Source organism: Phlebotomus papatasi, chromosome 3 (genome assembly GCF_024763615.1).
Source record: "Phlebotomus papatasi isolate M1 chromosome 3, Ppap_2.1, whole genome shotgun sequence".
NCBI lineage: Eukaryota > Metazoa > Arthropoda > Insecta > Diptera > Psychodidae > Phlebotomus > Phlebotomus papatasi.
This window is the reverse complement of record NC_077224.1, coordinates 74,885,325-74,897,569: the sequence shown is the minus strand read 5'-3', so window position 1 is coordinate 74,897,569 and position 12,245 is coordinate 74,885,325. Positions and strand designations below refer to the sequence as shown.

Here is a 12,245-nt window from a genome sequence, read left to right as displayed (position 1 = left end):
TTAACAATAGCTCAATTATGTTTTACTTTATATTTATAACTAAAAACAAAGAATTATGAAATATAACAGCACTTTATAAACGTAATTTTCACATCGTTTATACTACAATGACCGTCTAGAATCGTACTTCTTCTCTATGAAATTTTTTGAGTTGGAGAATATATTCGAAAAATGTTATTATATCGAATACATTCAAACCTCTACCTATCGTCTATTCTATGGTAATAGGGTAGAGTAAGCCCTTTTCGCCACCTTAAGGTTTTGTACCCTTGTAATTCTTACAATTTTTGTCGAAATAAAAAGAAATTTTCTGTACAAGTGCTTTAAAGCATTGTCTCTCTAATGAACCAGGAGACTCTCCGGGAATTTTTGGGCATCTAGTTGAAAAAATACATTTCCTGCAACAATGCATGTTTCAGTACTTTTCGCCACCTTGTAAACACTTTTTCGCCACTGTGTAAGCACTTTTTCGCCACTTGTTTTTAATTGATTTTTAAGAAACAGCAGCTTTCGAAAACCCGCAAAAGTATATTGCACAGTACTTTTCTTATTTAACACCTATATTAGACAATTATTAGAGTATTTCGAATGATTTTTTGCACATTTTTTGTTTGCGACAAAAATCAATTGACAATTACGTCTGTTTCAACTAAATTCCGCGAGGTGCGCCACTTGTAAAATGATTGGAAAAATGAGTGGCGAAAAGTACTTACACAACCGAAAAAAGTAAGCAGTATTTCACCACATCCGTATTTCTTTATTTTTTTGGAAAACATTATTAAATAATGATATTAGAGCGAAGCTTAGTTAATAACAAAGTGACTTTCAGTGAAAAAAAATATCAAATACTGTACTGCAAAAACATAAAATATTGCAAGACAATTTGTCTGAGCGTTGACAAGTTTATTAAGAACTCCATATTTTTTTGGTGACTGTTCACCTTGTCGACAATTTCTTCAATTAACTTGCAAATAATCTAATCGGTGGAGCACCAGTTATGGTTTTCTGATTCGTTGGACTAGAGATCACGAAGTAATAGTCATTTCGTAGTTCCATGAGCTCATAATTCCCTGAAAAAGTGATTTTATTTATAGGTGGCGAAATAGTGCTTACTGGCGAAAAAGTACTGACTCTACCCTATGAAGGAGTCGTTGCTCGAGCGTTCGTACTGTAGTCTCTATTTTGTTTTGACGCAGTTCTCCAGTTCTGTGTGTAATCTTGAAGAAGACAGACGCATTTTTTATACTCCGTAAGTGTACGTGTTAAAATTAAAATTTAGTGTAGAAAAGTAAAAACTTTGTATCCAAAAGACTCTAAAACAATTTCCCTGAAGTGTTTTCTTTTTGAAATTCACTTGGAAATTCGAGAATATCTACTAAAATCACAGTAAAAAGTGAGATCAGATTTATTTTGTACTATCGTGTCACAATTTTGTTCAATCTGAGAGAGAAAAAAGTGCCTCATAAAGAACAAAGCAAAAGTAGAAAGACATAATTATGAGGTTGGCTTTGTGCTGCAGGTAGAAAAATGAAAATGTTTAGCAGCAAAAACAGATTTGACGTTTTTCAATCCCTTTGAGGATTATGAGAAATCTCTCTCTCTCTCTCGCTCTCTTATTATAAAACGAAAAAGGCAAGTAGTGAAGAAAAGAGAAGACTATTCTTCACCCTAAAGAGTGCTTGAAAAGATTTCTCGTAGCTACCTAGCACTATCACAAAAAAAAACCTTTTTGAAGAATTTCTGCTGTAAAGGCGAAGAAAGAGATATAAAGAAGTGGAGGAAAGATTTCAATCGGCAGTGTTCTTGTGGTTACAAAAAACCACAAGCAAGCCGAGAAATTTCTACAACTAATATGATCGCAAGCTAAAATGTGAAGTTTGAAAACCTCTGCTCTGAAAAAGACTATAAGGGTTATTGCGTGCTTTAACTTCACCTACCTTACCGACGAAGACTTCAAAACAGAACTTATTTAATACAATATGAACTATGTAAACAGCATCAAATCAAGAGAAGAGAAGAGAAAAAGCCAGGAGTTTTTCAAGAGATACTGGAAGTTTTGTGCTTACCTTTGTCTTTGATTCCCGAACACTTCCTGAAACCAGAAGCTGAAACAATGTTAATTCTTGAAACCATGATGCTATATCCTGAAAGTGAGAATTTACGTAAGAAATCCAACAAGATGCAAAAGGTGTTAAAAATGGGGTCACTATGAAGGTCAATACAACAATAAGATGAAAATCCATCAAAAGTGCGGTCTTCAAAGGCACGATGGAGACTGTATTCAATTTGAGACGTGCTCAAACTGTGGAGAGGCACATCTGGATCCAGTATGGAGTCAACAGTATTTTTTCTTCAAAGAGTTCGCGATTTTGCAGCTGAAGGCGAAATTGCAAATTTCGTACTTCAAGGCCAAGAGACTGAATCAAATGAACTGCAGTCAAGTGAGTGAATCAAGAAATTTGGATATCGCCGGTAGGAGGAGTTTTTTCAACGGAATCAGAAGCAGAAATCAGAAATATTTTTAAATAAATAAATAAAGGAAAAATAAACTTTGGGTTATCTTCTTGGTCTATTTTTCAACCGATCTTACAAATTCTTACAGATCCTTGCCTGTAACATAAAAAAATAATACCAATTTGTATTGGACAATAGTTCTCAGGTTCTAGTACGTTTTCAGGGAACTCTTCAGAAACCCAGACAACCTATACATTTGTCAGGTAACTCACTGGCAACCCATTTATTTTTTCAGGGAGCTCTCGAGGAACCCGGAAAACCATGCATTTTTCAGGGAACTCTCCAGAAACCCGAGAAACCAATACATTTTTCAGAGAATTTCATTTTTAGGGATCCCGTATATTTTTTCAAGGAAATCGGGGAACTCATACATTTTTTTCTTTTTTTTTTCGGGGAATTCAGAGAACCTATACATTTTTTCGGGTAATCGAGAACATAAGTCACTCTATTGCTTATGAATGACCCCTGTTGCACAGTCATCGAATGCAAATTCTTTTGATTTCTTTGAGAAGCGTTTGGTTGGACAATGTTACGACAAAAAGTACCAAAGTGTGTCTATCCACAGAAGATAGCCCTTCGTCTTGTGTGGACTCACGTAAAGGCTTACCTTCAGGCAGCGTACGTTGCGTTCATTGATCAACACAGAGGTATTATTATTTACATTTACGTCAATAAATTTCATTTTCAATTAAAAAAAAAGTACAGCACTTTCGAAAGCTACAGTTCTATTGATTCAGCCTGTATATCGACCACTCAGAATATAATCCGACTAACTCGCGAATGGCCAACTTTACAGGAGAGCGATTTAAAGCTGAGATTTGCATTTGCTAATAAATCAATTAATTTAACTTCACTTTCCTAATATTGTACATCAAACGGAAGGATTCGGTAATAGCTATTTTAATTCCATAAAACTTTCACAAAATAATGTGTATTTTAATAACTATTACAATATTTTCCGAGTTGTAACATATTTTTCCTGAGCTGTCATATCAAAAGCTCAGGATAAGACCCGAACAACTCGAGTTTCCCACGCTGCCAAGCGACCCGGCTGGTCACGCATAACTTGTCAAAATTGTTTCGATATCATTCCCCATACGCATCACTGTCTATGTATTCTAATTTTGATAAGTAATTTTTTCAAGACATTTTAAAACTTTAAAACCCGAGCCAAAAAAATTACGTAAAACACCAAACTGGCATAAAATGCCAGTGCAATTATTCTCCACAAAAAAGCAATTTTTCAATATTTTTCTTTTCGTAAAACTTCTACAGCAGTTCTAGGACTCATAAATTATTTTTTCAATAAATATTTTCCCATTTTTCTAGTCATTTTTATATAAATTTTGTGAAAATTGACAACAAATGCTAAAGTGAATTTTTACAGATTTTCGTAGCAAAAAGGCAACTTCTATTGAATTTCCTTATACTATTTGTTTACATATTGAATTTTCTTTTTTCTAACAATTTGGCAAGAATCTTAGAACTCATATCTATATATTATCCTGTAAATTTTTAAAATTCTCATATATAGTTTAAAAAGAAAAGAAAAAGTAAAACAAAGCGAAAAGTGAATATTCACCTTTTTTTACATTACCATTCTACATCAATTCTTGGTCTTATATTACTTAATTTTTAATATTTATTTTATTATTTTCACGTATTTTTCGAATCGTGACAAAACTCAAAAATATTAACATTTTTTAGGTTATATAGTATAAGCCATTCAAATGTCCATTTCGGATGCCAACTACGTATAAAAAGGTAGCATTTTACGTCAATTTGATATTTTACGCCCATTTTTTAGTTTTTTTTCAATTTTTAACATAATAAAAAAGTTATCAACTATTTTTTTCTACTAAACGAAAGCTAATTAAATTCTCTATACATTAGTGTTATCACTTGAAATTAAAGTAAAATGCCAATTTGAGTTTTAAAGTGTGAAAAAATCAATTAATTGCATTTTCGAATCGAACAAATGTGATATGAGAACAATAGTTCGATTGGCATTGACAGGTTTCAAACGCAAGCGTGAAAATTCCACGACAATTACAGAATTTACCCTGTGGGAACTATAGTGATGGGAAAATGTCGATCAGTTGGTGTGTGTCTAGGATGGGGAACTGGAAGAGGAAGAAGTAGAAGAAGTGAAGTTTGGAATGGCGGCTAATTATCCGAAAGAAAATGTAGAAAACTTTCATGTGAAAATTGATTAATAAAAAGATATAATTATCGAACCAAGAGGTAGTGTTTCAGTGAAGTAGGATTCCCAGGACGGATAACCACACCACCTGTAGGTCTCATATTATTTAGTTTTTATTATTTTCACATATTTCTTATTATTATTTCTAACCAATTTTCAAGCAACAAAACTTCTTAAAAGCTAATAGGTTATGAGCTCTCGCGCCAAGGAGAAGTTTGATGCATAATAAATTAACATTTTATTGCTTTTATCCAGGTTTGCAATACTTGCAATACTAGAGAACCTCAAAAAAATATCAAGATATCAGTAATATTTCTTAAATAATTGCAATATTCGCAAAATTTATATTCTGGATTAAATCGTGAAATTTTCTTTGGTCTTTATAAAATATAAGCCATTCAAATGTCCATTACAGTTGCCAAACTCCATATAAAAATACTAGCATTTTACGCCTATTTCGTATTCAATATCCAATTTTTAGTTTTTGATCCATTTTTTTTTTAATTTTATAGAAGAGTTATTAATTATTATTAACAATATTAGTTATTGACTAGTTATTACCAAATTGAAGACTATACATATTTGCAGCCAAATAATAGCTTATCTATTGTCGTGAAATCAGCCGGGATACTTTTGACAAGCAAAATGATGACGTCACACGGTCGAGTTATGCGGCTCTTATCCTGACTGAATTGAAAAATGAGTGAGATTTTGCTTTTTTTAGAAAAAGCGCTATAACTTTGGAAATAATTTATATTCAGGTATAATATTCACAGGGAAGGTAGAGGGTGTCACGGAGTATCCGAAAAGCGAAAAAAACGAATTTTGCAAAAAATCGAGTTAGTCGCATTATATTCTGAGTGGTCGATATGGTCATTTATTTTTATTTGCATTTAATTTACTATTCCTTCGTCCCAAAAAAAGTTGTACGTTTGGAAGAAAATCATTATGAAGAGACGGTGTTAAGCAAAAATTTTGTGTATGTGGATATCTTATATATACATACTATACTCCATCTTCAGAGGTAATATGGAGGTCCCACCAACGATGGTAAGGTAAGAAAACAGTGTCTTAAAGGCCTCTACACAATAGGAAAAATTTCTCTAAAAAATGCCTTTTTAAAGAATATTTCTCCTAGTAGGCAGAAATGTCAGATTTTTTTAAAAAAAAGACGATTTTTGACGAAAATTGCTTCTAGTGTGTAGACACCATTTTTTTTTGCATATTTTCATAGTAATATTTAAGTGTCAAATGATTAGAGATAGAGACGTGGAAACTTTGCCCTCCCCTCCCCCCTCATAAGTCGACCCTGAGACTAGAAAATAAGGTCAAGAAAAGAAGGATTAATAATCCTCAGGTTGACTTACAGGGGGTCTCCCGGAGACTCGAAGTCGATATCTCTAACCACTCATCACCCAAATCACTGAACATAGAGAAAAAGAGAAAGCTTGGTTTTATTGCTCTTTTTGTGAATTTAGAGCCATAGTTCTGGCATAATGAAAAGTTTAAAAGAAATTCTAGTTAACCCATTTCTTAGCATGGTATTATACATCATACGCAAATTGAGTGATTTTAGATTATTTATTCATGAGCAATTGTTATCCGAATTGCTTTTGGGAATGGACTATTAGTAACTTTAGTCCTTCAATTACTTGGGAAAAATAGTCCGACAGAGATGGAAATACACTTTGTTGTTTTTTTCTCGCTCTGCGGAAAGTCATGCACAATTGTTGCTCAAAATGGCGAACGGGGAATACGACATCCCGAAGAATTTGTTAAAATTGGCCTTCGTCCTTTTTCCTGATTCGAATTCTGATTGCCAATTTGTTTTCTTGTGTTTTCGGTGAAACTAATTCCAAAAAATGAACATCACATCACAAATACTTCTAGTACATTGACTGAATGGGTTAATAACGTTAATTACAGTAGAATTCTCAAAAGTTATATATCAACCGGAACTCTTCGAAAAAAGTGAAAAAAGGAGATATTTAAGATATTTACTATTAACAAAAACATGCCGTAAAACCATTCCTTAATCCCTGAGCTAAAAGAAAAACCGAAGTGAATTTGGTGGGTCTGTTGAGATTCTTCGAAATGCCGTGAAAATTGCTTAATTCCTCAGAGTTACTCGCTAATTCAGCTCTTTTAAGATCAGGCTACTTTTTTATTCGGGTAGCAGTTATTCGAAAAAAGTTTGTTGTCATTTTTCAAGTTTGATTATAATTATCAAATGACTCAAATATGCTCAAATTTGGCATGGTTTGTCATAGTTTTGATGCAATTTTGCCTTATTAAGGGATTTTCATGCAATTTACGATATTATGTGTGTGTAAACTCAATACAGTAGAGTCTTCTAAATTCGAACGCTCGGGGGGTATTTTTGACATTTCTCACCTCCCAAATTCGAACGATTTTTTTTTCAAAACTAACGAAATTTATGTGAGATTAAATTGTACTTTGAATCAAATTCTCGTACTTTCTCGCAAGTTTTAGTGGTAACATACTTCCTTTTCATTTTATACGATCATAATGTATGTAAACATTCAAGAAGAAGCACATAAATATGATTTTCATTCACCCAGAATACGAATTTCTTAACATAACCCCACAATTGACATTTTGAATCCAAACGTCGTTCGAATTTGAGAGATTCAGATTTAAGAGACTCTACTGTACTTGTCGATATTACAACAAAAACATTGGGATGATATTTTGAGCTGGAAGGCTCATATTCTTTTGAGCTGTCTGAAAATTCAGGATTGGTTTAAGAAAAATCCTTTTGTACAACACTATTTTGGTTAATAAGGAATGCAAAAGTACATATTAGAAAAAGGTACACGACCTGCTAAAAAGCATAAATTAGAGAAGAAAATATTTTGTCGCATTTTAGAGTTTTTTTGCAACCGCAGCGCCGCTACACATTTGTCGAGTGAGTTATTTGTGTCTCTATCTCTCTCTCACAGTTGAATTGCACGCGTTTAACACTTTAAAACCCGACCCAAAAAATCACGTAAAATACCAAACTGGCATAAAATGCCAGTGCAGATATTTTCAACAAAAAAGCATTTTTACATTATTTTTTCGTTCCGTAAGACTTCTACAGCAGTTCTAAGACTCATAAATTCATTTTCCAATAAATATTTTTCCATTTTCTTGTAATTTTTATATAAATTTTATGAGATTGACAAAAAAATGCCAAAGTGAATTTTTACAGATTCTCGTATCAAATGCCTATTTCCATTGAATTTCATTTTTCCTAGCAATTTGGCAAGCATTTTAGGACCAATATAAATTGTATATTTTCCTGTAAAATTTTCAATAGTTTGCGTTTTTTTTTAAGAAAATTGTATGTGAAATTCCAACAGGAATTCGAAAAAGAAAAACAAGGCGTAAAGTGAATTTTAACCTTATTTTTCTCTACAGTACCACTTTACAACAATTCTAGGTTTTGTATTATTTAATTTTTAATTATTATTTTAACATTTTCACGAATATTTACGATTTTTTCGAATCGTGACGAATCTCAAAAAATGTGCACATTTTTCAGGTTATGTAGAATAAGCCATTCAAATGTCAATTTTTAACGTCAACGCCATATAAAAAAGGTGGCATATTACGCTAATTTGGTATTCTACGCCCATTTTTTGGTTTTTTTCCCCATTTTTCAAATAGTAAAAAAGTTATCAACTATTTTTTTTCGACTAAACGGAAGCTAATTAAATTCTCTACACATTCGTGTTATCACTTTAGCATAATATTGAATAAAAGTCCTAACATGAAGCTCCAAACTTAAAATTGGAGTAAAATGCCACTTTGGGTTTTAAAGTGTTAAGAAACTTTTTTTTTTAGTGATATTTGCATTTAATTTCTGCAAGATTCAAGTAAAAGGGTATGTAGTAAAGAGCTATCCGTCTTCAGACAAAGATAAAGAAGACAATTTCCTTTAATGTAAGTTTTTCTTTCTATGGTAGAGTCAGCCCTCTTGGCCATGTAAGCACTTTTGGCCACCTAAAGTAAAATCACATTGTAAGGCAATTATGAGTTTATTTAGAACAGGAAAATGGGTCTTATTTCGCGAACTCTAATCTAACGAATCAGAAAACCATATTTGATTTTGTATCGACTTGATTAATTCTAAGTTATTGAAAGAAATTCTCGACAAGGTAAACAATCACTAAAAAAAAACATGGGATTCTTAAGAAACTTGTTAATGTTAAGAGAAATTGTTTTGCATTATTTCATATTTTTGATGAAAATAATTGATGTTATTCAATGAAAGTCCATTTCTTAATTAACTAGATTTGATTGTGATATCATCCTTAATAAGATTTTCTCACAAATTGAATGAAAATCGGATGTGGCTAAAAGAGCTTACTTTTTTCGGCTGTGTAAGTACTTTTGGCCATTCATTTACTTCATATATTTGATTTTTATATATTATATACTTCATATATTTGATTTGATTTTTACTTCAAATAGAAAATGTGCAAAAAATCGTTTAAAATACTCTAATAATCACATAAAATTGGTGTTAAATAAGAATAGGACTTGTGCTGTGTGTTTGTGAAAGTTTCGAATGCTATTTCTTTTGTTATTTTATTAAAATTCTATTGGAAACAAGTGGCCAAAAGTGCTTACAAAGTGGCCAAAAGTACTGAAACATGCATAGTTGCATAAAATGCATTTTTCACTAAAATATCCACAAAAAAAAATAGGAATTCTCTTGGATTATTAGGAAGAAACGGCTTTAAGGTATCTTTGTACAAAATTTCATTTTATTTAAATAAAGATTATAAAAATTACTAGTACAGTGCCCGCTCTCTAATCTGGATCGGCGTAATCCGGACGAGTTATCGACGGTTACATTTAAAATAATTTTGAGGTCATGCATGCATGTATATTTAGCAGTTAAAATGAATTAGGCTATGATGTTTTTGTTTAATAAATGAAGTATAATAGCATAGAATTCTCTAATTATATCTTTTTAATCTTTTTTAAAACTTTTATTCTAATTCTACAAAAAACCTTCTATTATATTTTCAAGACGTTGAACAAATTCAAAAAATCCATCCGGATTACGAAGCGGACATCTGTCATATTGTCCCCCAATCATCCGGATTACAAAGCGGGCACTGTACATGAAACCTTAAAGTGGCCAAAATACTTACTCCACCCTATTATGTCTTTTTGGCGCAAAAATATTCATCATGGCACAGTGAATAAGCGGGATTAGTGTTACCAGTATGGCTATCTGCAATTTCCATTAGAATTATCAACACAAATTTTCCGATATTACACGATATTTAACGAGCACAGGTCTGTTAATCCCCAATTTATCCCAAATGTGCGACTTGGGACAGAGTGAGTATTTTTTAACAATATGCTATAGCTGTGTAGAATTTTAAGTTAGAGCAAAAACATCGCCAGAGTGATAAAAAAAACATCGATTTTCTCTCCCCTCCAGAATTCTAAATTGTCAAAACATTGTACATAACCTCACAAATTGGGTGGGGAAACTTCGGTGTTTTCCTTTTGTGATTTTTCCCATTTTTTCTGTTTCTATCTGTGAAAATTGTGCAAAAACAACTCCAGGCTGGAGATGATAATCTAATTATTGAACTGGTGAAGTGTGCAAACTGGGAAAATGTCCTCGAGAAAAAAGGTGAGCTTTTGCAAACAAAATGTAAACAAATTTGTTTTGATGCTCATTGAGATCAATTTTCTCATCTTTTCCTGCATTTCTATCAGTCCACCACGAGCTCAGAGTCCTCTGGGTCGAGCTCGGAGTCCTCTACCACGAGTGAGGGTAGTTCAAGTGGTTCTGATTCGGGCTCAACGAGCTCCGACGATTCAGACACTTCCAGCTCTCAGAGGAGTCGGGCTTCTGGCTCTGGATCGGCATCCCATCATGAAGTGCCTAAGAGTGAGGCGAAGGGAAGCCAGAACACCAAGGTGGCTCCACGGAGACGCAGTTCAGAGGTGCAGAAGCTGGTGCATCAGGGGAAATTGGAGGAGAAAGGGAGTGGGAATAAATCCAAGGATCGTGTAGTGTCTGCCAGTGCGACAAAAGTCATGCAGCAGAAAGTTGCAAAGAATTCTGCATATTCAAGTGACGATGAGATGCCCCAAAAGGCTCCAGTTCAGCCGAAAAAGACCGCTCCGGAAGCTGGGAAAAAGCGACAAGTTGTTCAGGGCAGTCGCCAGAAAAATGTCGTTGGGAGTGTTCCGCCGAGTACTGGAGGCAAAGCACCTCCGTCAGTCCTGAAACAGCATCAACAGTCCATGGGGACGCTGTCAAAAGTGGTTTCCGGAAGCAAGGCAATTGCTGCAGGAGTCAAATCTACAACACAGGCTCCAAAGACTTCGGAGAAGCATGGAAGTCAGTCGAAGGTGAAGAAGAAGAGTATCTTCTCTCCGGACAATTCTTCAGACACCGACGATGGGGCAACAACAAAGAACACTCGGCAGCCGGCAAAGAACAAACAAAATGCAAAAGTTGCTCAGCAAAAGCCAGGGAAATCTGCTCCAGCGCCTCCCAAGACCAGGAAAATGTCCAGCAAGAGTTCAGCTGAGTCCTCAGCTACCACAACAACAACAACGGACGATTCGAGCGAGAGCGAGAGTGAGACGGCTTCCAGTGAGGATTCTAGTCCTCCGGCCAAGAAGATGGCCATCAAAAAGTCCACTCCGAAGGCTGCCAACAGTACTGTGAAGCCTTCTGAGGAGCCAGGAAAGAATAATGTGCACACGGACTCCGAGCATGAAGCCAGCAGCAAGCCAACAGGTAAGTCTTTTTTATTCAAAGGAGAATGGTCAAATCCGGTCCCGGAATCGCCACAAACGGGACCTATGTCATTGGATAGACATTAGTATAGGTAACAACTTTTGTTCTGGGATCAATGTTCTAAACCATGGAGGAACAGTTCTAGAGCATAAAAACTATTTTTTACAATGATGAAGAATGATCAAAAGTATATGGGCGCTGGTTCATCTTCATACAAAGATTAGAGTAGCCGCATTTTGAAGATATTGATATAAGGTTGAGAAAAATGCCGGGACCCAGGACGATAAATGCTGGGAGTCCTTGTAAAAAAGGCCCTTATCCTTCCGAAAAATCGTTGTTTTGACAACGAATTATACAAGAACTGCTAAAGCGATCTTGATGAAATTCGGTATAGGGTCACTGTATGTTTTAAACTTTTTATTTATGCATACCACCCCCTCCCTCTACCCTCCGTTCTGGTAGCCCCCATACAAAATGGGGGCACTTTACCTTATAACTCCTTTCTAAGACGATGTAGAAAGCTGATATTCAACAAGGGAACAAAGCTTATGGAAGACACTTCAACCATGCATGTTAATCCCCTCCTCCACCACCCCTTCTAGTAATCCCATACAAAATGAGAACATTTTGACCTCTTTTCTGAGAAGAAGTAGTTTGTTTGTAAAAGAATGAAAAAAATGAATAACTAATAACGTTAACAATAATTTTCTAGATTCTATATGCATTTATAGACATCAAGTCGAA

At 34.2% G+C, this 12,245-nt stretch overlaps 1 protein-coding gene across 1 annotated transcript in view; it reads left to right on the top strand.

Annotated features, from left to right (window-relative positions):
• Positions 1-10,200: 10,200 nt before the first annotated feature.
• LOC129805211 (histone acetyltransferase KAT7) overlaps positions 10,201-12,245 on the top strand; it is a 119,444-nt gene continuing 117,399 nt past the window's right edge. The window contains exons 1-2 of the mRNA XM_055852981.1: positions 10,201-10,379; positions 10,466-11,501. Coding sequence (XP_055708956.1) covers positions 10,362-10,379; positions 10,466-11,501 — 1,054 coding nt within the window. The 5' untranslated portion in view covers positions 10,201-10,361. The remainder of the gene's footprint in view (positions 10,380-10,465; positions 11,502-12,245) is intronic.